We start from the raw sequence: 27,556 nt of genomic DNA, 5'->3' as shown, positions 1-27,556 counted from the left end.
TGATTATGTCGAGTCTTTTCCTTGATATCATGTACAATTTCTACGCTGACTACCTTTCTTACACATATGATCAGATGCAGCTGTTTTTTCAGTGTTCATTTGTGTCACTTCATTTGTAAAACTGCAATGACGAAAAGCTAATTGAACTTGATTGTGTGCGTTTGTGTGTTTGTGATGTGTTAGAACCCAGTGAAGCAGGCTCCAGAGATGCAGAGCAGCACAGCAGAGCTCATCACTGGCCTGGTGCAGCTAGTGCCTATAACCAACACCACACAACTCTCACAAGAAGCCATGGAGGTCAGAAACCAAACACAACACTAACACTGAGAGTGCTGCAAAAGGTTCACTTGAAATTCAAGAAATAAAAAAAAATAAATAAAAAATTCCAACTTGTATTTTCACTTAACATAATGGACATTAAGAGGATAATTGCACTCTTTTAATTGCATCTTAATGGTTATAATTCTGATTGCAGTTTCTGTACAGATAGACTTTATGACCGATAATAAAAACAATGGTAAAAACTAAAGCAGTACAGGCTGAGATCTCCTGACTTATTTCAACACTTCCTGCAAATGTTGTGTATGAAAACCAGGAATGGAAGGAATTGAACAGCTGAAATACAATTTATTTAAGTTCACGATGAAGATTCAGTAAACCTAATAGTGATTTAAAAACTGGTTTATTTGACACTAAGTAAGTGTACATTGTAAGTATGTGGAAACAAAGCCATTATTTGTGTTCTAAAGTGTGTTCCACGCAAACAGAGTATCGCATTCCTGTTTGTTTGGAGGCATTTAGAGCTGTGGAAACTGATTTATGGTCAGTTTTGTAAATATTTACAGCAAGAAGACAATAAAAAGAGCTGCAGCTGCTTAATAAGACACAGTAAAATAAACTTAATGAGTGCACACATTGATCTGTCTGATTATCTTTGAAATTGAGGTAAATATGTGCATACATTATTTATGTGATAGTTTTTGAATCACGATTGTATGAGATACTGACACATAGTCAACGTTGACTACCCTGCTAGAACCAGCATTAGACAGGCAGGTATGTTCTCACTGTCTAAGAGTGCCCGCCTCTCTAAGACATTGAGCCCTGACTATGTTTCAGTAAGCATATAACCGCACTTTTTTTAAAAATTAAAAATGTACACCTTCTACAAAGTGTCTTGTTTGATGTAAAACGTTGTTTTGTTTGTGTCTCTTCTTCCTGATTCTGTTTTCTAGGCTCTGTTGGTTCTTCACCAGCCAGAGACCATAGAGCTGTGGAATCCCGATGCCCCCATAGAGACGTTTTGGGACATCAGGTACTCAAGAGTCTTTTGTTTCTAGATAAATACTTTTAACTTGATGTATTAAAAATTCAAGTAAGGCTGGGCTGTTCAACGGTTTGACTGTATTGGCGTATTTCCACCGGCTTTACTCGCCTCGCCTCACCATGCCACAGCACGGTTTAAGTACCGTTACCACTAGAATAGCACCTGGTACCAGGTACTACTTTTAGTACCTGCTCGGGCGAGATTCCAAAAGCGTGCTGAGTAGGTACTATGCGATGATTGGTCAGACTGCCGGCCACTGACTGGCCAGAGTGCCGTCACAGGAAGAGACGTCCCCCTCACAAATCTACAGTGCCGAACTTTAGATCACTTAAAACTATTTAACAATCCTAAAAACCTGGCTTAATCTCCAACACCTACCAGGGAAATCTCTATATTTAACAGAGGAATCTTTTATAGTGGAGTGGTGTATTTAGGGACAGCGCTGGCGATCACGAGTGGCATCACAGACCACTGCCGCTGTAGTCTGTGGAGTAGGAGGCTGTACTCCGGAGACGTGTGGACAAAATCAAGCCGAACAATGCCGAATTGTAGATCAGTTAAAACTACTTAATAATCCTAAAGACGTGGGTTAATCTCCAACAACTACAGGAGTCTTGTGTAAAGTCACTAGTCACTCGTGTGTGTCACATATAAAACGAAGTCACCGCAGTTTCACTCAGCCGTGCAGGGATGACTCCGCCCACGTTAAGTAGGTACTTTTTGTAGTGGAGATGCAACCTAATCGTTCCTTGTCGTGCCGAGGCGAGGCGAGTAGAGCCAGTGGAAATATGCCAAATTATGTCTGCATTTCTCAGTACAACTTTGTTCCTGTTTATTTGCCCATCTTGACCTCCTCAATATGGGAACCTCTTTTAACTTAATCAGACTTGTACTGCTTCCTTCCAGCAGAGGGAGTTGTTTACATGTGTAGTGAGAGACAAATGGCAGGAGCTCAGAGAACAATGTAGGATGTTTGTAATTATAGTCGAGAGTCATGTTTCCTTAAGCATTGTTTTAAACTATGCGCTTTGTCTCTTTGTCATTCCATTTCATTCGATACGGTGTCAAAGTTGTTGTGGATTTCTGCACTAAAAAGTTGGGGCTGCTGCTTATCATTGTGCTAAACCACCATTTGTTTTCTGTCAGCATTTGGGATCAGATGACACCAATTGTTGAAGTTATAAAAGTTAAAATCTTTCCCTTGTTTGATAAATATACTAGAAGAACAAATTGGTGTTGTAATTACCTCCCCACCACACCTTGTTACAGTTGTGTGTTTGACAGTTGCCATTTGCCAGGTGATATGTCATCTCCCATTGACTCTTGTATGCTTCTTTCTTCAGTTCACAGGTGCTTTTCCTTATCTGCCGTAAACTGATTGGCCAGCAGTTGGCTAATGGGACAGAAGTTCTGAAATGGCTAAGGGAGATCCTCATCTGCAGGAACAAATTTCTGCTCAAAAACAAGGTGTGTGGACCTGTTCAAGCTGCTTTTCTGATTATAAACAGTGATCGGACAGACAATGTGTCATCGCAATCCCTGTTTTGGCCAATCTGTGCAGTCACCTGCGCGCCGACTGAAGATTAGATGTGACCACTTTCTGTGAGAGGAGCAGCGACTAAACTCTATATCGTGTTCTCGATCGTTACAGGAGTGTGCCACTATGGGCGGTGGGATTCCCATTTGCCGACAGGCACAGACAAAGCTGGAGGTGAGTCTCTACATGTTCCTGTGGAGTCCAGACACTGAGGCGGTGCTGGTCGCCATGTCGTGTTTCCGCCACCTTTGTGAGGAGGCTGACATCCGTAGTGCTGCTGATGAGGTGCCTGTCCAGAACATGCTGCCCAACTACGCCACCTTCAGTGAACTTGCCTCTGTTAGCAACATGATGGGAACTGGTAAGTATTTGCCATTATCACAGCATTCGACCCAAGAGCTTATGCTTTCCCCCCTTTGATAGAACTAGATCAGAATAAAATGTTCACAACATCTCCAGTCATACCATTTTTTTTTACAGAAATTACAAGGAAAATCAGCTCAAAAAAAAATTGCGATACAAAGATAGGAGGTTGTAACTTAGGTCTTTGTAATATTCATATTGGTCTTTAAAAAAAATAAACTCTGCCTCCTCACAATTTGTAGTTCTATTTCTGTGCATTTGTACGTCACTGACACAGAGGCCGAGCAATGTGGAACCATAAATCAGGCTTAACACCATAAAGACGGCACAGCATATTTATTCCTGGGAATATTGCATTTCTTAGTTTGGTTACTTGAATCATTAAGAAAATCTTATCACGCTGTTCTTAATTTAACTGCTCAAACCTACTGCTACTCTAACCCCCAGGATGAGTTACTATATAGAGTTTGATAATGAAGGTGTATTATAATATGAAAATTGGAAGCTAGGCATTTCTTTTAATGATGAAAGCCTTTTCCTCCACAGGACGATCCACTTTGCAGAAGAGGGTGATGGCCTTGTTGAGGAGAATAGAACACCCCACACCAGGAAACATTGAGGTAACGTTCTGTCCCAGTTGGTTTTTACATTAAATGAGCTCTTTGTTTGTGCTTTTGAAGTGACTTTGGGTTTTTTGTCCTTCTCACCTCCAGGCTTGGGAGGACACATATACTAAATGGGACCAAGTCACTAAACAGATTCTTAACTTTCCTAAAAACAAGGCTGATGATGGGCAGGTAAGAATGGCTCAAGTAGCTGGACAGTAGCTCACTTTGCTTGTCAGCATTAGCTTGATAGCTTTGATTGTTGTGGGTTAGCTTCAAATGGGATTTTGGCTTTAAAATGTTGGCTTGAACGTGTCATTTTGATGTAAAAACCAATGGTGCAGTTTAAGAAAAACAACACCGTCTATTTATATTGGTCCCTCATACGTTTGGCTTTGACTGCATTATTCTCTTTTCCTTTGTGATGCAGTTTTCACTGAAAACGCTGACTTGTTGTAAGGTGCCAAGGCATAGCATTATTCTGTTTCCAAGTCAATGAAGAGAATAGCATTCACCTTGAATCTGTCATGTTTTTCACACAGGGGTTCTAAATTATTATGACAGAACACAACACCTGCTGTGTCTTTACAAAATTGTCTGTTGCCTTTTAAACTCTGAACGTCTCATTGTGGACATAGACTGTGTTGAATGATACTTTTTGTCGTATCATCTCACCGGCACTGTGCTGCTGCTGCTTGTGTGTGTGTGTGTCGTCGTCCCCCACAGCAGGAGTGGATCAACATGACTGGCTTCCTTTGTGCACTGGGCGGTGTGTGTCTCCAGCAGCGCAGCACCCCAGGCCCAGCCACCTACAGTCCACCAATGGGCCCCATGAGTGAGCGCAAACCCTCCATGATCTCCATGGGCCCCTGTGAGATGTCCAACGCCATGGCCTCCGTTTCATCCTGCTCCTCATCGGCCTCCAGCGAGACGCCTGTCAGCCGCTTCGTGGACCGGTTGTTGGCCCTGCTCGTGTGTGGCCACGACAGGGTTGGCCTCCACGTTCGCACAAACGTCAAAGACCTGCTGGGGCTGGAGCTCAGCCCCGCCCTTTACCCAATGCTCTTCAACAAGTTGAGAAACAGTATTGGAAAGTTCTTTGACACACAAGGACCGGTGAGTTTGTATTAATGTAACAAATATTCATACTCACAATACTAAGTGTAATCAGTGTGAGAAGTTTTTTTGTGCAAGCAGCATTAATAGAGTCCTTTCGTTGCTGTGTGCCTTACAGTTGGGGGGTGATAGGTTAGAATTCTCTTCTGCTATTTTCAGCCCATCAAATGTCAACTGACAATTTATTCCGTCAACAGACTTTTTTTTTCCAGACAAAAAAGAGAACAGAGTCTTGTTTCATTTCACTCTTTCTATTTATGAAGACCAAGCAATGTTGTTTTCATCCAGATGACAGTGATACTGTTTTTGTGAGGGAGAACATGAGCTAATGGAGTAAGGAAAGACTGACTGAAATCTTCTTGAATATCTAATATTATATTATAATATATTCTAATAGTACATATTCTCTGACGATGGCTCGGAATGAAGAAGCTGCTATATTTATTGTGATGATTACTCACTTTCCTCAATGCTGCTATATGGAACTCTGGTTAATTAATTTTTTGGAAATGCACTCATCGGTTCTCATCTTTCCAGGTTCCTATCAATGACACTAACACCCAGTTTGTGGAGCAGACCATAGCCATCATGAAGAACCTGTTAGATAACCACACAGAAGGCAGCTCCGAACACCTGGGACAGGCCAGCATCGAGACCATGATGCTCAACCTGGTCAGGTCAGGACCTTTACTGTGGACCAGGAAATGTCTGAATTGTCTTGATAGGTATTATATGGCTTCCCCATGTGGGTCTTGTCCACATGAGGGAACCAGATATATTATGTGACTGCTAACCATCAGGGCGATCTTAAGTGACTGGATATTGTCGACCCGTTTAGCAGGAGCCAGAGCTTACGGCTGCAAAAGAAGAAAAAAGATTGTACAAGTTATAGCCTAATACAGCACTGAAGAGCAGGATTTGCGACTCAACTGATGATCCGAAAATGACAATGCCACTTTTAAACGTAGTTGAGTAACTAGCAAGGAAACCTGACTTTCACTGTAGAGTGACATAAAAACTGACGTGTATCGCTGTGCTCCTTCCCTGCTTTCAGGTATGTACGTATCTTGGGTAACGTGGTCCACGCAATCCAGATCAAAACCAAACTGTGCCAACTGGTGGAGGTCATGATGGAGAGAAGAGATGACCTTTCGTTCTGCCAAGAGATGAAGTTCAGGTCAGTGACAGCAGCAGACCGTGAGGGATTCACACTCATCTGGGATATTGTAATAAAAATTCAGCTCAGTGTGACAAGTGGTGATTATTATCTCACATCGGATACTAATTCATTCCACTGTAGGAACAAGATGGTTGAATACTTGACGGACTGGGTGATGGGAACTTCCAACCAAGCTGCTGATGATGACATCAAGTGCCTGACGAGGTAACCTTTCGAATCATGTGCTCAATTGTATTGTTGAGAACTTACTCCTTGCAATTTTTTCACCTGTGTGCGCTTCTGTGTGTGCAGAGACCTGGACCAGGCCAGTATGGAGGCAGTAGTGTCTCTCTTAGCTGGTCTTCCACTGCAGCCAGAGGAGGGGGATGGAGTAGAACTGATGGAGGCCAAATCTCAGCTCTTCCTCAAGTAAGAACATACCTGCAAGTAATTCTGCTCACGGTTATGTGACATAAGGTTCCTCATTGTCCACATGAACTGGCCTTTTAGTTTCCAGCCTTGAGGAATACAATTAAATATGTGTGAGCAATGTCATTTACTGACTCTATCATTCTATGAGGGAACCTACTGTCCTGTTTGCTATAAGACTGTAGACTGTAGAAGTAGTGCACTCACTGCAGGTCCAAAGTCATAACCATTAATCATAAAACAACATTTGAACAAGTCATGAAATATATCAAAGAATTGCTTTCACTGATATTTATTTTATTTATTCAAACATGATCAAATAATATAAATATACAGGCAGCAAAATGGAACAAAATAGAAATAACGGCAACATCTTTTAAATTGAGAAAATAACCTTTCAAGTTTCACAAAAGTGTAGGATTACCATATTTTATTCCTACTTTCTTTGTAGCCGTTAACAGTGGTCAATTATCTGCATAGACAAAACTTTTGTGATTCAGTTATCTTTTGTTGTTTTCACAGGTACTTCACTCTGTTCATGAACCTGCTGAATGACTGCAGTGAGGTGGAGGATGAGGGCCAGGCAGTTGGGGGCCGAAAAAGAGGAATGTCTCGTCGCCTTGCATCGCTCCGCCACTGCACCGTCCTGGCCATGTCTAACCTGCTCAATGCTAACGTAGACAGCGGCCTTATGCACTCAATTGGTAAGTGATTGTGAGGAACCTTTTCCCATGTCTTGTTTCAATGCCTTTTTTTCCTCTAATGCCTGTGTAAACTCCTTCCTTTTCAGGTCTGGGCTACCACAAGGACCTGCAGACTCGAGCCACCTTCATGGAGGTGCTGACCAAGATTCTGCAGCAGGGAACAGAGTTTGACACGCTGGCAGAGACTGTGTTGGCTGACCGCTTTGAGAGGCTGGTGGAACTGGTCACCATGATGGGAGACCAGGGAGAGCTGCCCATCGCGATGGCTCTGGCTAATGTGGTTCCTGGATCTCAGTGGGTGTGTGCCACCTGTTGATTTAGCATCAGTTCTAAATATTATATTGGTCGTAGGAATGCTACCTGACAGTGCATAGGATATGTAATCAGACCTATGTACTGTGCAGTTGAAAGTCCTTTATCGCCATATCATAAAGGTGTTTTTTTTTTGCTTTCCTTTTATTCCCAGGACGAGCTAGCTCGAGTCCTGGTGACGCTGTTTGACTCCCGTCACCTCCTCTACCAGCTGTTGTGGAACATGTTCTCTAAAGAGGTGGAGCTGGCCGACTCCATGCAAACACTCTTCAGGGGAAACAGCCTCGCCAGTAAAATAATGACCTTCTGTTTCAAGGTAGTGCAACCCCTGACATTAAAATAACTTTGAAAGACAACGTTTATCAATAAATAAATCCCTAAACCCTCTTGTTGTATCTCGCAAGGTTTATGGTGCAGCATACCTGCAGAAGCTTCTCGAGCCTTTATTACGAGGGGTTATCACTACTCCTGAGCACATCAGCTTTGAGGTGGATCCCACCAGGTGAGTACCAACATCACTGCTCTGAGTTCTTTAATTCATGTTGTCAAATGTTATGTTGTAAGACGAGCACTTACTCTAGACTATAATTTCTGTTCAAAGATAATATTACTATAGGTTTTTTAAACTTTACTTCATTTGCCTTCACTGAGGTAGTGCAACTCATGCAAGAGAAACTAAAATTGATTAGGCAAAAGGTTCATAGATTTAGGAAATATTTACATTTTCAAACTATTGATACGTCCAGCCATATATTGTAGAGGGAATCTTGTTCACCTGTATAAAATCTGAGTAAACTTAAACAGGAGAAGGATGTAATTAAACAATTTATCATTAGTAAGGGAGTAGGAGGGGAGAGTAGGTGTTGTGTGTCTCCTTTTGGGTTTTTTTGCAACCTGTAAAGATAATGACAAGTCTGTTTTAAGTTGGAATACAACATGTTTCATCATCTTCATACAGGGCTACAGTGTGTTCTGGTTTCACACGCATTATTTAATTTCTGCCACTAGGGGGTCACATTCAAAACAATAACAGAATAACCAGTTGGATGATGCCAAGAAGCAGTGTGGGATCATGGGAAATCCGTTGTCATGTTGTCATGTTGTCATGTTGTCTTGTTTGTTTAACCTGTACGTTTGCGCTTTAAGACAAGACAAACTAACTAGCTAGAACTCTTTGATTCACAAGTGGCTAATTTGTCCTCAGAGTTGTATCCCTCCTGGCCCACATACACCTTATGATTTATCCATTCTCAGCTGTTGTCTTTGGAACGTTAGGACTGAGAGGAGCTGCTTACTTTTCTCCCCAGGCTGGAACAGGGTGAGAACTTGGAGGAGAACCAGAGGAACCTACTGCAGATCACAGAGCGGTTCTTCCAGGCCATCATTGGTTCCTCCAGCGAGTTCCCCCCACAGCTCCGCAGTGTTTGCCACTGTCTCTACCAGGTAGAGTCCCCACCACATCCTTTATCGCACTCAAATATGGCCCACACCTGCTCGCCTACACGGTCAAATCTGGGTCATTAATATTTAGGCCTTGTAAAGTGATGTTCGCCAAAAGCTTCACAGCCTGCATTTGTGTATCACCACGGGATAATTTGTGAGCATCACTGCACAAGCTGGAAATGTTAATGAGCCTTCTTTGATTCTATTCACACCAGCCTCTGTCCTTTTATGTGCATTGTCACTCACACATTTCAAGCTCCTGCCTCTTTACTCATAAGGTCCCCTGCTTTTCCACTCACTGCTCGCTACATCACACGTACCAGTGCACAGCCGGGCTGAAAGATCAACTCTATATATTCTGCTGAAGTGATACCTGAAGGCTTATTTTTTTTTTTTTTTTTAAGATGAGTGGTTTACAGTGCTCAACCACGTGCTCAACCTTTACAACCCAGAATATTAGAACAACTGAGGCCCAACAGGATTCTGAAACATTATAATGCCATTCAAACAGAGACGCTTGTTTTTCTAATTTTTGCCCTCATGAATAATTCATTGTTGACTTCGTTCAACTTAACCACTATATTTCACTGCCATCCTGCATTACTTTCACAGCCCACCAGGGGTCCGGCACTCACACTTTAGGCAATATTGACAATATACAATCCAAGTATGGACAGCATGTAATTGTTAAATGCCCATCAGAAACTTCTTTTTTTAGTAACTCAAATATACTCCGTTTACTGGAATCAAAGACTAGGCGCAGAGAAAATACTTAATTTTAGAAACTTTATTAAGAAAATCTTACGACTTCTTCCTCTAATTTTTCTCACACATTTTGGGCAAGTGCACGGGCAAACACACTTGCCCAAAATGTGTGAGAAAAGCAGAAATGGGGCATGCATGATATGCACTTGACATCATATAAACAGAATTTGCAGGCTGTAAATTAGAATTTAAAATGTGAACTGTCTACTATTGTTATCAGTGAAACAAGTATTTCAATTTAACACATTTCTTAATCTCTGGTTACACATCATGATCATTTTACGACTTGATACTCATACGTTAAGTGCAGACCCAACATGTTTTGTTACTCGTTACATCAAAATACAGTGTGTATGGTGATGTCGGTAGGTATTCGTGGTGGATTTGGTGCCATCAGAGCACAGCAGGACAACAGCTAACTGCTCTGTCGCAACAAACATATCTCCTGATAATATTCCATGCACAACACCTCATCTCCACTGAACCCCGAGTTTGCTGTTGCTTTTTACCTGAATGTCTGAGCAGCTTCACTTTGCTGCCACTGCCACTGCCGCTGCTGTGCCCTCACACTTCTGTCTGCTCACACAAGCAACTCGGTGAATAAGAGTTCTTCATACACACACCTAGAACACATGGTGTGTGTATTATCATTATTATTATTATTATTTATTTATTTATTTTCATTAGTAATGTAGTGAGATTTTTGGTTAAATCATTATCCATTTTTGATTTCTGCTTGCAAACTGTGTAGATTTACACACGCACACGCATATGCACTCACTCACACGTAAATAGCCTGCTTAAGTAGAAACACGGCAGTGCATGCATGGACACGCTTAGAGTCCTCCGGAGAAAAGACAACACTCCTCTTACAGCAGTTTTAATTTTTTTCCTGTGTTTTCAAGATGTGAATGTGTTGAAATGTTGAGGTGTAAGAGTGCGCGTGTGTGTGTGTGTGTGTGTGTGTGTGTGTGTCACTGGTGCTGTGACCATGATTGTGCTCATCTCTGTTCTGTAGGCTACTTGCCACTCTCTACTGAATAAAGCAACAGTAAAAGAAAAAAAGGAAAACAAAAAAGCAGTAAGTTTGGAGAATCTATTTTCCCTCAGACACTTTACCCCTGAAGCAAAAAAGCCTTTTTTGCATCTCATTTTATTTTAAATTTTTTTTTCCTTCATTTCAAAATTATTTTTTAAATTTGGTGTTTCTCTGGAAATGTTTTATTTTTCTCCATATTCAGCCTTGTCTACAACCTTCTTTTAAATCACTCTACTAATACTGGCACCATGTAACGTCAATTAACAGTTCCCAGTGAACGGAGGCATTCTCTTCTCTTTTCTCTCTCTGGACTTTTGTTTGCACATAAGGAGACATTTTCTTCAGAACATTTCATCACGCCCCTTCATCTTATTTGACTCATTTCAATCGATCGGCACCCACCGCCCAAAACACAGACATACTTCAGTATTAAAGACATGAATGGTGTTGAAATATTCTGATCATCAAGCCTCCCTCTGTCATGGGTTGGATTCTTCAGCTGTATTCTTCTTCCATAATTAAAGACAAATGTCTTTAATGATTTGGGAACGTGGTTGATGACGGTCACGTTTCTTTACTCCCTCAGATTCTTCTCTCTCTCTCTCTTTCTCTCTCTCTCTCTCCATACATACTGTATACACATATGCATGCCGCATAAACACACATAGATACACAGTATATGTGTGTACAGTGTCATTGCGTGTGTGTTTATAGTATATGTGCTCTATACCTTTCATGTGTGTATACATTTTGGTGGATATTCATGTTTATCAGGGGTTGTGAATTTTGTGGATTTTACATGAAAGTTGAAAGGGTTAATAATAGTTCACTGTTGAAGATTTATAACATTAACACATGGTCTTGGTTAGTGGCACATTACGTGGCGTTAATGTAAAGTAATCACATAAGATGGTAATAAAACAATGAAACTCTGACACAGGTAGTTGTCGGGCACACAGAAAATAACCTGCCTAACGTGGGGAAGTGTGGGAAAAATTTGCGTCTTACCAGTTTATACTGCGGTTTATACCCAAAGTGGAGAGTTTGTTGCTGTGGAAGTTTTTTTTACTTCTTCTTCCTCTACTTTTTTACCTCTGTTTCCATGGTCTTAGATGCTCCACAAGCAGTAGCATCATGGCTGTAGCCGTTGATGGTATCTTGCTATTTTGCAAGTGTGTTGATAGATTTGTAGCCACCGCCACAGTATTAACACTGATCAACACATGATTCATTTGTTCAAGGTAAAATCTCATCACCTAGTATTAACTGATACATTGACAATGGTCACAACTGAGCAGTCAGAGCTGTTAAAACATCATTAGGTTATACATCATGTATCTATCAAAGTTCTCAGCCATTCAGATAATTGTAATCTTGAGGAGTTACCTTTCACCTTCCATCCAAGAAGCATTCTTCAGCTCTGGACAGTTGCCTTATAGCCAACTCCTGAAAATAACGCTTCATACAGCATGACACGGCTATGTTAACAATTCTAGTCATGCAAAAGCAACAGTGCTGCGCTTTGGGCTGCAAGAGTGAGCAAAGACGACACCTTTACACAGGAATACACTGACCACAGTGTCTCATCCAGGACACTTACAGGAGCACCACCAACTTGTGGATGGCATGACATAGACAAAGTCAGTTGAATGTACTACTCGTAATGATGTATATGGACATAGGGTGAACTATGTGCATTTACCCCCATGTGACCCACACAATCCCGCTTTGGCTTAAAGCAGCATGTGATATGTGGGTTGGGATGTTTCTGTGACGTCACTTCTACAGCTCATCCTCTGCTTCACACATTAACCCAGCTCTATTTCTTCCATCTGTCAGATGCCTTGTTTTTTTTGTCGTCAGGAGTTCCATGTTTCATTATTCGGGAGCAGAGAGGGAGTGGCTGGGGTCCTTGTCTTGTTCTTGTTTTTCCTTCTCATCTATTTCTTGGGTTGTTACTTGAGTTGGACCTTGTCTCACTCCTGTTACAGGCCAAAATGAACTGGGATTTTCACTCTGTGTGTCTCCTTTCACTGTGCCTCTTCCTGAGCCCAACATCTTCACCTCACTCCTCTCTTAACATGTTGATAAATGGATATTTGTCTCTTCACCATTCCCCCTATGCTGTTAAATTAAATCAATTTCCAATATTTTCTTTCCCTCTGCTCAAACATTTCTCCTCTTTTTATTTATTCTACATTTCTTTTTTCATTTCCCCTGCTCCCTTCATCCTACTTCATGCAGGTGGTGAGTCAGCGCTTCCCACAGAACAGCATTGGTGCAGTTGGCAGCGCCATGTTCCTGCGTTTTGTCAACCCAGCAATTGTGTCACCATATGAGGCAGGCATCTTGGAGAAGAAGCCCTTGCCCAGGATAGAACGTGGTCTTAAACTCATGTCTAAGGTAAGACTGGTGAATATAATGGCTTTATGATTCAGCTGACTAAAGGGAAACACAAATGGATTTAGTTGTAGTTTATGACACTTAAGCCCTTTTCTTGAAATATTAACCAGGAATTCTTGCCCCAAAGGCAGAACCTTAGGATTGTCAGTTTTTGTGTCCTTATAAGACTCCTTTTGAAGGATGTACAATAGTATGTTGAGAGCGAGGTTCCCTCCAAACTGTGTTACAACCGTGCTACTTCTCAACTGTTCACAATGTTCACAGTTTGTCTTTGTTATTAACTCTTAGTTATGCGGCACAGATCTGTGCTGCATGTGCATGGTAAATTGCTGTGGGAATGATAGGCAACTCCTTATATGGACATCCTGGTGGGTGTGTTTATAGGTCGTTTAGGTAGTTTTTGCTCAGGTGTGTTTGTATAGTTGGTGAAATTTTTAAAAAGTATATAAGACACTCTGTATTGCACATTCTTATAGTCTATGTATATACTTTACGTTTTAACATAGTGATGGAAAAAAGCAGCCAAAATGCTCTGTGTTCTAAGGGTTAAATGCTATTTAGAAAAGTTGGATTAAGCATCAACCAAGGTCAATTCCATACTAAGGGAATTCCTACAAACTTGGATTAAAATACTTATAATTTGTGGCATCCTGCACTGGGAACACACTCAACCACCATAAAACCACTAACCTCTCCTCTTCCACTTGAGCTGTAAACAACGCTTGGACTAGTCATTGAGACAGGAAATGTGATTATGACCGTGGTATTTACAAAGCAAGACGATTCAAATCTTTCTGAACTACAACAGTATGTAGGATGTGGCTATGGGTGAAGTTGTGTATTGCAGCCTAACAAATCTGGTGGTACAATGTGACATGAAAGAGGACTCACACTGGTTTAATATGAAGTACTCGTTCCACGCTAACAAATTTACAACAGCTCTTAATAAAATGTTAATAAATGAAAACATTATTTAGATTTTCTGGTGGCAGATATTTCCCCTCAATTGTACATACTGGACCTCTGAAGTAGCTGATCCCAATTTTCTTCAGACGTACTTGGAATGTTTTCTGTATTCCTTTCAGAGTAAAAGCACTCTTTTCACTTTTGAAGCAAGGCTTTTATTGTGAAATGTTTGTAGGACCAGAAGTTACACTGCTTCATCAGGCCTTGACTTATAGTTGAGCCCATAGGCATATGAAAATTGTTATTTATGGCCAAAGTCAAATCCTATATATACGTGGCTCAGTAGCAGCTGTGCAAACACATCCATGCTTTGCTAACGGTGCTGTACATCTGCCCTCCATTATAACTCATTTTGGAATACCACTGACATACTTAATGGGAACACGTAGGCATACATACAAATAAACATCCATCAGCTGACTCATGCTAGTTGTAGAGGAGGTAGAGAATATGGCTTACATTGGTAGTGAGGATTCTTTTTAACATTCACTTTTTTGTCCTTCAGATTCTACAGAGCATTGCAAACCATGTTTTGTTTACAAAAGAAGAACACATGAGGCCTTTTAATGACTTTGTGAAAAGCAACTTTGATTCAGCGAGGAGGTAAGAAATTGCCGATTAACGTCATAACAACTAATCAGTTGTACACATATTTTATGTCACTTTGGTTATAATCACAGCTTCAAAGATATGAACACATGACTCTGTTGACCCAGTGCTAATATGCTTGATTCCTAAGTAAGTTTTTGATTAGCTGTGACAAAGCATGGAAGGGGACAGTTATAAAGGACTTTATGGCTTTAGGTGAAATATGTCCTCTTGTCTCCTTACTCCAAGGTTTTTCTTGGACATAGCATCTGACTCCCCACCGAGCGACACCGTAAACCACAGTCTTTCTTTCATAAGTGACGGTAACGTGCTCGCCCTCCACCGGCTGCTGTGGAACAACCAAGAGAGGATTGGCCAGTATCTCTCCAGTAACAGGTCAGGGGTTGTGACTTAATCACCACATACGACAAAGTGATTTCTGTTGTAAGATCCCAGTGGTTAACTTGAATACCTCAGCCATCTATGTCATGATTTGTGATTTTCAATTTCAGGGACCACAAGGCTGTAGGTCGGCGACCTTTTGACAAGATGGCAACTCTACTGGCTTACCTTGGACCTCCTGAACACAAACCTGTGGCAGACACTCATTGGTCTAGTCTTAATCTGACAAGCTCCAAGTTTGAAGAGTTCATGACCAGGTAGGTTTCCTACCAGCCTTTAATATTATGTCTCCAAATTCCTTATTAGTTCTTCAGAATCATTGTTTCAAGTTGCCCTCTTCCACACGTCCTAAACAAGTGACTCAATGTTAGGTCATCTGCTGAGTATTGCCTACAGTTTTCTTTATGTGCTTATAAAAATGTATACATTGAAAATCAATATCAACAGAAAGTAAGATCATAAAGATGCCACCAGTGACATCATTTCATTGCAATATAAAAGAAATAAGGCACTTCTGTTAGCTGTTCTGCATACAGGTCCCTTTAATGGAAAATCTCTACTCCAGTACTGGCAACAACTGTCTGTGTTGCAAAGAAACCTAAAAAATGAAATAATCTCAAAGATGGTTGGACAATGCAACAAAACATCCCCAAAATTAGTATTATAAAATCAAACTTGACAATGAACTGCTTTTCAAGCAACCCTCCCACTGCAGCTTTGAGAACTGGGTGCAGCCCTGCTCTGAAATACATATTTACCAACTCTGAATTGATAATATTTGTCTAATTCTATTGACACATTTTCTCACTGGGATGTTTGAATGTATAAGGTAATATTGTCATGCTTCACTGACGACAACATTTGAGTCACAAATCCTGTTTGGTAAATAAATGTCTGTGGTTTGTTCTTCAGACACCAGGTCCATGAGAAGGAGGAGTTCAAAGCCCTAAAGACCCTGAACATCTTCTATCAAGCAGGAACCTCTAAGACTGGAAACCCAGTGTTCTACTACGTGGCACGCAGGTAAGACTTAAATGACTTCATGTTGCTGTGTGATGTGTTTGAGATGCATAACAGTGCTTGTTTATTTTTATGCATTTCTCTCAACATTATAGAGGTTTTAGCAAAGGCTACTTCTGTTTGAATACGTCTAATGCAAATGGCAGCTTATGTAAACATTTATCATACCTCGTATGTGGCTAAAAGAGTCAAAAGCCCTGTTATTGCTTACTTGCTTTTTAAGGTGAAAGAAATCTGAAGTTCATAATGATGTTCAAACACACTGATTAGTGAGGGGCAAAGCAGTTGTTGTTTTTGGTGTACAGAATCATTACAATCAGTCAATTAAAAATGATTAGTTTAGTACTTCCTGCATGACCGGTTTCGGTTTGATTCTGGTGTCAGACATCGCGCTCATGACTCTTCCAGTGACGACACTCTCAGTGGCCGGCAGTCTGTTGACGTCACACTTTAGTAATCGGCTCAGCTCGCTTGGAACCTCGCCAGAGCATGTACCAAAAAAAGCACCAGATACCAGGTACTATCCCTAATGGAAAAGCAAAAAACGAGCTGAGCCACGCCGTGCTAGAACTGTATAATGGAAAAGCACCATTACAATCAGCTTTGAAATTTTGTACAGTATAATGAAGATAGCTCGGACTATTTGTTCTTTTATAATCACCAGTGTTTTGCTGTGCTGCTACCATTGCTAATTAGCTGTCACCTGCACTCTCCACACAAGTTCTCCACACTATTCATTAATGTCTTTAATGAATAGTTTCAAGAAGCTGCTAAAACACACATGCATCTGAAGCAATTAGCAGTTTTATTCTTTATATTTTAGTCTTTATTGTTATTTTCTGTCTGTCCATTCTATTTATAGTTGTATTTGTTGTATTCTGCCTTTATGGTATAGCTTCTTGTGACTCTTGTCCCATTAAGAGGTGCTTTTTAAATAATAATCAGTCATTTTGAACAAGAGCATTATTTACCATAAATGTTAACAGCTGTCAATGGTTTAGAATAAAATAAATGATAAAAGTTGATTAAATGAAAGGGAATGTAGTGCCTCAGCTGTTCTCTCCAAAACCCTTCATCGTGCAATAACTTTAACTAAGGATTGAGTCTGTTTTGGCCACACAGGCTCCTCATTTTCAGTTTACTAAAACTTTTACCCAATATCCATCTGTTGTGTTTTCAAGTCACTACTTGAAAGAGGATGCTTTGAAGTTCCGGAGATGTATTTATAAAAAGAAATGCCGTGCAGTTCTCTTCCTCTTTTCTGTTTTGTGCTGAATACTTTAAAAGGTTTGACGTGCAGCCACAGACCAATCCACACCTTTAATCCTTTTCACATCATGTCCAGTATAAAAACTGGAACACAGCATATATTGTGAGACCATTTTCGATTTTAAACGTTTAATTGCATTGCAATAAAAGTAAAATAACAGCACCAACATTCTGATTAAGAAACACAGATGCAGTCCAATAAATAAGCAAACTTTTCTGAACTATATTTTTTCTTTTGCTCAAAGTCAGATGGGTGTTTTTTTTTCTCTTTTCAATATGATTGGCTTTTTTGTGCTTTGCTTTCTTAGAATTTATTTTGTTGCATACTATGTTACATCGTTAGGGAGAAATTGCATCGTACTGCTGTAGTTCACAGAGTTTCTGTTAATCTACCTTGAACAGGAACAACTATAACTACTTGCTTTGTTACCCCCCCCCCCCCCCTAAATAGTAACATTAAGCCATGTGAACAGTGGAATGGTAGATAAAGTATATTGAGAATCTGGTGTTAAGTAGTCCAGCACAAGCATCAGGATTATGAGGAAAGCGTAGAGCACATCAGTCTCTCAGTTTGAATGGACAGAGGTTAAGGGTTGGCATTGATAGTAGCACGTTTTTTTTTTCTGCCATGTTTCTTTACAGTTTCTTTGTGTTCAGAAATTCAAGACATTGTAAACAGTTATAGTGATCCACTCGATTGTAGTGACAGAAGAGAGTAACAGTCATAGGTAAAATGGAGATGCAGTGTGGAATCTATGAAATAATCCATTATTTAGCATCTTTTGAGTCCAGTTAGGGTGCTTCACAAGAAGTTGAATGCAGCAGTCACTACTAGAATAGTCAGAGTAGCACTTTGCTGAAGCTCATCAAAGATACCGTGACCTTTACTCTGTGTGTTAGCTTTTTCGGGGTTCTTGGCCGAAGACAGTGGGCGCGCTGTTGTGCTTGTGTGTGTGGAGAAACTGTCAATATGTGTGGATGTCCAGGCAAACACCATAGATTTGTTCCCTTTTCTTGTTTCCTGATATATTCCTGTCTCAAAAAGGGCAGCTTTGTCTTGTAAGCTGGATGTGACCTCTACAGTCCTTGCAGGCGATTGACCGTCACGCCCCACACTTCTACTGTCCACCCAGAGTGGTGGCTCTGTGAACATTGCAGAATGCCACTCCCTCCCCGGTGTTGCCAAAAGGGTTTGCCCACAAATGGGTCTTGTATAACAGGGACAGCCAAAGATGGTTGCACGGGTTGTCTCAGCCCATTTCAGTAGCCTCGTTATGTTTTCTTCCTCTTCACAAGCCCAGGGGTTGTCTCCGAGAGTCATCACCTCCAGGCCTGTCAGCTTGTCAAATACTCCTTCAAACAACCAGGAGAAGCGATTAGCATGCAAGTAGAAGTAAGCCAGCCTGGGCAGCCGGTCCAGTGATCCAGGCAAGATCTGCACCAGATAGTTATGTGACAAATCAATGCTCTTGAGGTTGTGTGGCATATTTGTGGGCACAGTCCAGAACCTGTTGTGACTGAGATTGAGAGCCTGGAGATTGGACAGTGTGTTATTGATGAAGACCACTCTCTCCAGTTCGTTGTAGGACAGATCCAGTACTTTCAGGTTCCAGTGGTATGCGGTGTCATTTTTGTCTAGAGAACGTATGGGGTTCCCTGTCACTCTCAAGTCCCATAGAGACCGTGGCAAAGCAGGGGGTAGGTTCTCCAGGCGGTTGTACGACAGGTCCAGGGTTCGTAAGTGCACATAGTAGCTGAGCTGGCTGTCCGCACCCTGCAAACTTTCAGAGGAATGTCAAAATGAAAAGCACATTAATATATGTATACAGTCAGCTAACAATTGTTGTTCTGACACATGATGTTTATTCAGAGAGCTCCTACAACAACAGCCACTGTGGCCACAAATGAGTCTTAATGGGCATTCGCACCGAATGTGAAGCAAATCTTCACATCGCATTACTCGCTTGAGTGAGGTCACAAGTAGGGATGGGCATTTCAAGCAAAAACGCTATTCGACGGCTTTATTCGTCGAATATTTTAATGCTCTTAACTACAGTGCATGAGGGCTAGTGAAAGCAATGCAGGGTTCACAGCATGTTGAGCTAAAAAGAGCTGCTTCAAATTTTGTCACTTCTGCAAACACACATGCAGTTCTCTCAGACAAAATGCTTGCTGCTACCTTGTGATAATAAATGCTTCACAAACTAGGTAGTCATTGGAGGAGAACCTTTTTTTCTGTCCATTGTTTTTTTGAATTTGGTATATGAAGTCACAGTAAATGATCAACTTTTTGTATCCAAACAAATAGTCAAATATTCATGCCCATCCCTAATCAAAATATAATTTGTTACTCAAGTGACTAAACCCATCCCACAAACACTCACCTTGGGTTAATGCTTGAGTGATGTTCATGGTAAGTGCGACCAATAGCTTGAATCAAGTAACACACACATATTTTAACAATTTACCAGGTAGGCTAACTTCCTCGTTAAATTTCTCTGCTTTTTTTCCCCAAGCATTGCAACAACAAAATGTTGTCTTACATTTCTGAGTCCATGTGGGGGACCTTAGGAGAACAAGCTTCACTCATCTTTGCTTTGACTTTATACACCAGACAACATGAAAACCATCAAGGAAAAGAGATGCCACTGTGTTTCAGCCATTTTAAGAGATCCAAATACTTTCTCATGGTTTGCATTTATAATTTTGCATTTTAGAATCTTAAGAGTGGAGATGTTTGAATCCGTCTAATCCTAATCTTGTTAAGAAATAATTGAATATTGTATTATTATTATTATTATTATTGTTACTTTTATTACAACATTTTGTTACCAGTTACATTTACAGAACTTAGTAAAAGTCTGGAAGCAGGCCTGATAACATGATCGTGAAGCTGCTTACCTGTTAAAAGAGAGATTGAGAAACCAGATGTTGTGCTGCAGACCCGGTGGTAGCTTGTCTAGCCCTCTCGACGAGCAGTCCACTACGCGGTGTCCCCGGCTGCACGAGCACACAGAGGGGCAGATGGAAAGCACCCAGTCTCCCAGTAGCCCACACAGTAGCAGAAGGAAGAGCACAGAGGCAGAGCTGGCAGGCATGATCAGGAAACTAGAGGTTGAGAGAAGTTTGTTTTATGCATTTTTTAGGGACGCCAGTAATTTAGGTTGCCCCATTTTCTACTCCATGTCCCAATTTGATAATTTTGTGTGAACTGGACTTCTCTACGTGTCAGTTTAACCCTGCAGCACCTTTCACCGTCATTCTCATCGCCTAGCCAGCTTAAATACAACTAAAAACACTTTTTTACAATTTATGATTCAGAGATACAATATTTCTGTCCTGCTTCATTGTGAGATAGAAAATTATTACTTTCAAAAAAATCAATTCCGTGATATACAAGCTGCCAGCAGTGTTGAATGGGCCCTCGCACTCCTGTTCATGTCAGAGATGCAGGTTGGATGTGGGCAATGATGATCGTTGCATGAGGTATTCTCCCAGCTGTAAGTGGATTGTGGTGTAATCATGTCACAATATTGGCATGTAGCCAGGGACCTGTGAAATCTTAGGAAGCTCCAGCAGTACGCTTTTGAGCTATTGCATATTCCTGTACTGTCTCATGATGTTTTATGAGAAGGGCCGTGGCCCCTGTGAGCTTTTTTGTAGCTCTTGGTCAGTAAATGAGTCGACAAATTTTCATATTTTTGGTGAAATGTGCAGTTTGGACCTATTTCACCACACTCAATCCTGAAGTAATCCTGTAATTTAAAAAACCCCCAGCTCTGACACAAGTTTGGAGCTTCAGAGCATGTGTATCAAGTAAGTAAATAAAATGACCACTAAGACAAATTACTTTCCAAAACTTAATTTCCTAGAACCAGTTTTTCGTGCTTATGTTCAAATACATATTCTTCATAAAGTAACATGATTTTCACAGTGTGCTATGGCACAGTCTAGCTTTGGTTTGATATCTAGTTTTGGAAAATTGTAGCACATTTCTATAAAGCATCAAATAAAATGTTGCTTAAACAACTAATAATGATCCTGCTGACAAATTTAGCATCATCCATACTGAATGAACTAAACATTCACTCTTGCAGTGATCAAGGGTGATCTTTATTTACGTTATCGATTAATCTATTTTTTTTCCATAATCCATTATTTTTAGATTCATAAAATATCAGAAAATGGTGAAATTGATCCAAAACATTGAACGGATGACATTCTGAATTGTCTGCTCCACAAATCAAAAAATCAAAGCTATTAACCTCACATTTTCACTTTTAAGCAGCTGAAATTCTAGAATTATTTTTTAGCATGACATCGTTAAATATGCTAAATTGGTTATCAAAATTGCCATCATTTGTCGATAAATGGAATTTTGCCTCCCTTGTTGTCATTAGTGGTTGACTGATGGCCATTTTTGACCTTTTTTTGACACAACAGCTTCTTTCATTTGGCATCATTTTAAACCAGGGCATAGTTATCTGGTTATTTTGACACCTGAATGCATTTGCAGCCATGCTTGTCAAATGACTTGAAACTCTGCCAGTTGGACTGGAGTTCACATTGCTGCAGTGAGACCATTAATTTGAAATTAAAAGATAGTTTCCTGAACTGCAGATACTCTGATCTAAAGATTACATGGAGTATGTTAAAGTACATTACAGGACATTTTTGGAGAATTCTTCTTGCTTTTTCATTTTGACTTGATTGTTGCAGTGGGTGCTCTGCTGTCCTTGTCCCTAAAAGGACCAACCTCCTCTCTTTGAATGCTGTACTATCACTTCTATCTGCATAATTTCAGAGCTCATCATGAGCCAGCACTGCATTACACTGTAGTTTACAACATTACCAGGATTCTTACTGCCCTGCCCATCAGGCTAATGTCGGTCGAAAACATTTTCCCTTCTCTTTCCATTTGTAGTCGCTCACCTCATCATGTCATCGCTCCGTTTCGTCTTTCGTCTCCACCTCCAGCTGTTTTTTCTTCAGTGTCTGTGTTCTGTGTTATCCAAAGATGATGGTGTCACACTCTCACATGCTGCCGGCTCTTGCGGGCGCTTGTCCTGCCTGCTCACCGCTCTGCAGGCTGCCGATGCAGCTAGAGGTCCAGGTTAGGAGAAGGAGAGACACTAAGGGGAGGAGGGAGAGAAATGCAGCAGCGAGCCAGCACAGTCTGCTGCTGCTGCTGTTGCTGCTGCTACTGATGAGGCAAGCAGGAGCGAGAAAAATCTGTGTGTTTGTGTGTCCTGTGCAAAGACAACAGCGTGATTTGCTACAGCAGCTCCTGTTCTCTCTCTCTTCATGCACATGCATTATTTTACGCAAGTTCTCTGCCACCACAACAGATTTCTCTCCGTCAGTTTCCCTGCCATCAAAACATTTAACGCGGTTTAAGTATTTTTGCGGAGGACCCGATCTCTGAATGCAGCAGACACTGTAATGACTGAGAGAAGTATCTCCTCTGACTTTGCTAAAAAACATGTTTCTAACCACCCTGCCAATTTTGAAGGATTAAAAAAAGGCACTAAGTTTCAAATCATCACCAGTCAATCATTGTCTGCTATGAGACACTGGGGTCGTGTCTGCTTGACCAGTCCGAACACACACACACACATTTCTGCTTTAGTGGGGGACCAAAGCAGCTTAACGTTGCCAGAATATAAATGTAAACGACGCGTAGAGAGACGTAACATTTTCACTGTTTTGGTCACAGTTTAATAACATGAGTTGCTTTAGCTACAGTCCTCTCTGTCTCGCCCTATTTCTTTATCAGTGTTACCTGCAGCCTCACAGCAGGAGTCTGTTCTTACTACTTTACTTAATTTCCTCATCATTTATGGATTTCAAATAATGAAGCAGAAGAAGAGCCAGGGAAGACACATTTTCAGTACAAAAACATCTCGGCTTGCGAGCTAACCAAAGGCACTAGAGTAGCAGCAGGTGCCGTTAGAATAATAATAATAGAATAATAATAACATCAACGACAAAAACACTGTAAATAGAAATGTCATTAGAAGTTATATTTGACATGGTTTTTAGGTAGTTATTTTATTTGGCTAGGTTACCAGTAGGGGAGGGAGTTGGCAGAGACCCCATGATACGATATTATCATGATATTGCAGTATGCTGGGTTTTGCGATATCTTTTTGCGTGATATATAGGGAATTATTATCATCAATTGCAAATCATGGCCACAAAGAAAACAAAAAACAAAAACATTTTTTTTTCAGATTCAGTCTATTCATCTCCCTCCAGACATTTGTTTTTAACTTTTAACGTCTCCATCGTGTTTATTTTCGCCTCTGGCCAAAAACAGCTCTGGGAACACTTGGCACCCTCTTGTGGACTGAAACATCGATTGATGTTTTTATTCTAATACACAAAAAGGTTAATGTTTTATTTGTAGCGTAAGTTAAAAATGTATGTATTAAAAATCAGTACTTGGTGTCTCAGAAGCGAGACCCCTAGCTACTAGGTGTTTTAAACTTTTATACAGTCAGTTGGGTCGGATTTAAGGGTTAGGGTTAGGGCATTTTCTTACTGCAGGTCCTGGACTTGTTTGTCTGTCTATAAGTAGCGTAACTCACAGAGTTATCAATGGATTTTAATGAAAGAAGGAAGAAATTGTTTGATTATGGGTGTGATCTGAAGATGGTCTTAGTGTATTGACACTGTGGGAAAGTGAGTGGCCTTGACAGAACATTGTGTCCTCAGAGTGCTTTCTCTAGTTTAAGATATTTTTCTAAGGCACAAGCAGAGAGATGTTCTAACAGTTTTGAAGATTTCCAGTAGAAAGACACTTGTAGTCAGCAGCAGGTGCAGCTGGGAGCTGAAAAGTGCTGAGCTCATGGAAAGTGGCACACAAGTGTTTTTGTGTGCGTCTGACAACCATGTAGCCAGTGATTTCTTTTATGATGATGCTGGTTTTCACACCGTCATACCAAGAGAGAAAACAGTTTCGTAAGCAGATGGTTGGCTTCTTATTGAAAGCACTTGACAAAAATAGTTATAATAATGAGCCAAAATTCTGAACTTTATTTACACAACACCAAGAAATGAACACTTACGCTAACATTAACATAAAAAAACTGAACAGTGAATAGGAAAAAACAATAAAAGGACAAAAATATGATGAGCTGCATTATAAACATTTCTTGAACTGTTTCTTAAAGTTCACACCAGAAGCTGCTCCTTCTAATTTGAAGGTGGATTATGTTTGTGATAGGATGATATGTGACTATGTCACAGTAAAAAGCACTGTGTGTGTGTGTGTCTGTGTGTCTGTGTGTGTGTGTCTGTGTGTGTGAAGATCCAAGGACCCAAAGAACATAGTCAAAAAATTCCTAATGTGTGAAAATAAGCCAGCGCTGAAAACAGTTCACTGGCTCTCGTCATGTACAGAAAAACACTTCCTTTTCTCTACACTGCATTTCCTTCTGCTTTTGCATCAGCTCCAAGATGAATGCAGCAGTACCCCTTTTCCCCATACAGTTATATTGTCTGCAGCAGCAGTGTGGAGGGCAGACATCATTTAAATTGACACTCTGGTGATAAATGAAATCCTGCAAGGGTGTGGTGTGAGAATCTGTTCAATGTTTGATGTGTTGAGACGCTGTTGCCTTGCTGACAAGTGACAACTATAAGGTGCAAGCAAGTTGATAGACAGTGAAGGTAGCACTAATACTGACATGTGCATCACATGATTGCTCCCTTGAAAAGTCAAGACAATAAAAATTGAGACGGTCCACATTCGAAAAACTTTGCCATCCCACTTTTCTGCAAACCATGGAAATGTTGATTTTGTATGTTCTGTTTATTAGCTGCGGTTTAACATGTGTTGTTTGAGGCAATATTTATCAGTCAGAGTTACAGATGTCTGCCAAGCAGCTAAATATGAGGTTTAGACCAAACGCTGTGTATGAAAGGTTGCTATGTAAGCTTCTGTAAACACACACTCTGGCTGACTTGTCTGCTGTAGAAACATGGTGGCACAAGATGGCAGCCTCCAGGAAGCAAGCACCTTGCCTAAAGTACATATAAAAGGTTCTCCACAAAAACTTTGTAAGCAGTTATACACTTATGCAAACATACCTAAGTTTATCATCACCCTCCTTTCCGAATGTCTACCAAAAACCTCACAAGAGGTTAAAACCTATTATCTCAGTGATGCACGTCTGTCAATATGTAAATCATTAACGTCACTTTGTTTCAGTAACGTGAACTCACAAGCATCTATGGAAAGCTACAAGTGCAACATTTGCTGATATTTAGCGGTTATCAAACCTGGCTGTTTGTTTGAGAAGAGGGCACTGGGACAGTCTCTGCTACATCTTCTTTGCTTTTTGTTTCCGGAACTGCAGGTGCAGCAGTCTCTTTACTTTCTTTTACTTTACATCCATCCACCTGGTGAAAGGATGTGTCCCCTTGGTGCTTATCTCCAAATGTTCCTGGTGTCATGTCCTCTAACTCCTGCTGTGTTTGCGTCAACATGGAGAACCTTTTAGACAGCCTCTGAGGCAGGAAGCTGTTCATAAAAATTTGGTTAGTGGACCTCAGCTCTACGTTGCCAGTGTCCACTCCATCCTGTAGAAATGGTGTTGGCCCAGCCCAGTCTGTAGTTGTCATCTGATGCTTCTGATCGCGATGCTTCTTTATGAAGATGACCAGGAATCCTACCATCATCAGTACCAGGGCTCCACCTATGATGCCTGCCACTGCGTTGGTGTGGTTTGTCCCCTTACTGGACTTTGTTGTTGTACTTTTCTTTGTGCTGAGGATGTGTATAATTGATATCTTTGTTGCAGTAGGTGACGGTCTGTATGAACTTGAAGGCTTTATAGGGTCACCATCTGTGACTGCACTTGTGGCTAGAGTAGAGATGAGCTGTGTAGATCCATGGGTATTTTCCTCGCCCTTGATTGTGCTTCCTGTGCTCTGGCTTAGGGTGAAGCTGCTTGATGCTGGTGGTATTGTAGTTGAGGTTGGGTTGCTGGCTCTATTAGTTACAACAGTTACAGTTGTTGATTTTGGGACTTCTGTTGTGGACATTGCCTCAGCTGGTGAGGATTTTAACTGAGACCATGTGGAATTTGTTGGGTTTGCTGTTTGGGTTTGGGCCATTTTCAGGAGAGGTTTACTCCGTACCTCTGGAACTATAATGGACGGTGTGATAATGAGCGCATTCGAGCTGGATGTCTCCTGTGTTGTTGCACCGGTCGTCTCAAAATGATTTGAGAATGTTACATTTCCAGTCGTCACATCAGTGAAATTGTGATGCGGAGTTGTCAGGGCACCACCTGCTGTCACTGGCAGCAGCCAAATAAAAAAAAGATTGAAGGAATTGATGGTCATTTTTCTTCTTCTTCTGGTTCTTGATGGTTGCAGTCTCTTTCCTGCTAGAAGTGAACAGAAGTGAAGAATTTACTAAGGAAGTGCCACAGTATATAAACTGAAGCAGTAAGAAAAGGGAGTGTTGTGAAATACAACTTTGTGTTGTCATCTTTTCAAAATTCAACTGAACATCAGACATGTTTCAATCCGTGCTCTATCGTTTCATCTGACTTACATTCACCTCCTCTGTTCTGTAGTTATATTTTACCATATTGACATAATATCAAACTGAAGGAGGGCTGAAGTTAAGAGCTTACATCTTTGAATCAACATCATCATTGTTATTTCCCAGTCACACATGGCTCTAAATGTTGATTTAGCTGTCATTGTCAGTTCAGTTTAGCTGTCATTCATTAGTTCACCAGAAATGCACAAATGTTCCTCCATGTTGTGTTTTTTACACACTTGCCTCTGTTTTAGCTCCATTGTCAACCCATAGCTCTTTGAATATTGCACAGATGAAATCACATTCACACTATTAAAATGTACTCACCAATGATTTTACGCTGACGGCCTCTGTAAACGTACTTGCTGTGTCTCAGAGTGGAAAAGTTTTAGAAACACTCTTGGCAGTCCGGCAAAATGTCACTGAAATAAAAGCAGGAACTAACTAACTAACCCATGAAGGGCTGCTCTCTTCTGAAATTTCAAGTGCACCAAACTTGCCTCACAGGAAGCGTGATGTGACTGTGACTCATGAGTTAGAGCAGGTCATT

General features: G+C 40.8%; 3 protein-coding genes across 10 annotated transcripts in view; 1 reads left to right on the top strand and 2 right to left on the bottom strand.

The window, feature by feature from the left end:
- nf1a (neurofibromin 1a) overlaps window positions 1-27,556 on the top strand; it is a 59,381-nt gene that overhangs the window by 12,916 nt on the left and 18,909 nt on the right. For 3 of the 7 annotated variants that reach the window (XR_009240851.1, XM_058632988.1, XM_058632986.1), the window contains exons 14-35: window positions 184-297; window positions 1,236-1,315; window positions 2,671-2,794; window positions 2,979-3,225; window positions 3,774-3,847; window positions 3,941-4,024; window positions 4,559-4,948; window positions 5,486-5,625; window positions 6,003-6,125; window positions 6,249-6,332; window positions 6,420-6,536; window positions 7,059-7,240; window positions 7,327-7,538; window positions 7,707-7,868; window positions 7,957-8,054; window positions 8,860-8,995; window positions 10,779-10,841; window positions 13,044-13,202; window positions 14,674-14,771; window positions 15,006-15,152; window positions 15,269-15,415; window positions 16,071-16,181. Coding sequence is in view for 6 of the 7 variants with exons in the window: in XM_058632988.1 (XP_058488971.1) it covers window positions 184-297; window positions 1,236-1,315; window positions 2,671-2,794; window positions 2,979-3,225; window positions 3,774-3,847; window positions 3,941-4,024; window positions 4,559-4,948; window positions 5,486-5,625; window positions 6,003-6,125; window positions 6,249-6,332; window positions 6,420-6,536; window positions 7,059-7,240; window positions 7,327-7,538; window positions 7,707-7,868; window positions 7,957-8,054; window positions 8,860-8,995; window positions 10,779-10,841; window positions 13,044-13,202; window positions 14,674-14,771; window positions 15,006-15,152; window positions 15,269-15,415; window positions 16,071-16,181 (3,092 nt within the window). In the remaining variant the exon portion in view is untranslated. The remainder of the gene's footprint in view (window positions 1-183; window positions 298-1,235; window positions 1,316-2,670; window positions 2,795-2,978; window positions 3,226-3,773; window positions 3,848-3,940; window positions 4,025-4,558; window positions 4,949-5,485; window positions 5,626-6,002; window positions 6,126-6,248; window positions 6,333-6,419; window positions 6,537-7,058; window positions 7,241-7,326; window positions 7,539-7,706; window positions 7,869-7,956; window positions 8,055-8,859; window positions 8,996-10,778; window positions 10,842-13,043; window positions 13,203-14,673; window positions 14,772-15,005; window positions 15,153-15,268; window positions 15,416-16,070; window positions 16,182-27,556) is intronic. The other 4 variants (XM_058632989.1, XM_058632987.1, XM_058632992.1 and 1 more) reach the window with 2 other exon arrangements.
- omgb (oligodendrocyte myelin glycoprotein b) lies at window positions 17,919-22,827 on the bottom strand. Its single transcript, XM_058632993.1, has 3 exons — window positions 22,380-22,827; window positions 20,349-20,555; window positions 17,919-19,228 (listed from the first exon to the last, which is right to left on the bottom strand). The coding sequence occupies exons 1-3, from the start codon at window positions 22,385-22,387 to the stop codon at window positions 18,250-18,252; spliced, it is 1,194 nt and encodes a 397-aa protein (XP_058488976.1). The 5' UTR covers window positions 22,388-22,827; the 3' UTR covers window positions 17,919-18,249.
- On the bottom strand, window positions 25,715-27,458 carry LOC131462080 (protein EVI2B). Of its 2 annotated transcripts, none has more exons than XM_058632994.1 (2): window positions 27,334-27,458; window positions 25,715-26,845 (listed from the first exon to the last, which is right to left on the bottom strand). In XM_058632994.1, exon 2 carries the CDS (start codon window positions 26,799-26,801, stop codon window positions 25,728-25,730), a length of 1,074 nt encoding a protein of 357 aa, XP_058488977.1. In that variant the 5' UTR covers window positions 26,802-26,845; window positions 27,334-27,458; the 3' UTR covers window positions 25,715-25,727. The 2 variants fall into 2 exon arrangements, with proteins under 2 accessions (XP_058488977.1, XP_058488978.1); XM_058632995.1 differs by having other exon boundaries at window positions 25,715-26,842.

This window comes from Solea solea, chromosome 7 (genome assembly GCF_958295425.1).
Source record: "Solea solea chromosome 7, fSolSol10.1, whole genome shotgun sequence".
NCBI lineage: Eukaryota > Metazoa > Chordata > Actinopteri > Pleuronectiformes > Soleidae > Solea > Solea solea.
Note: the sequence above shows the minus strand (reverse complement) of the source record. Positions and strands in the feature narration are given on the sequence as shown.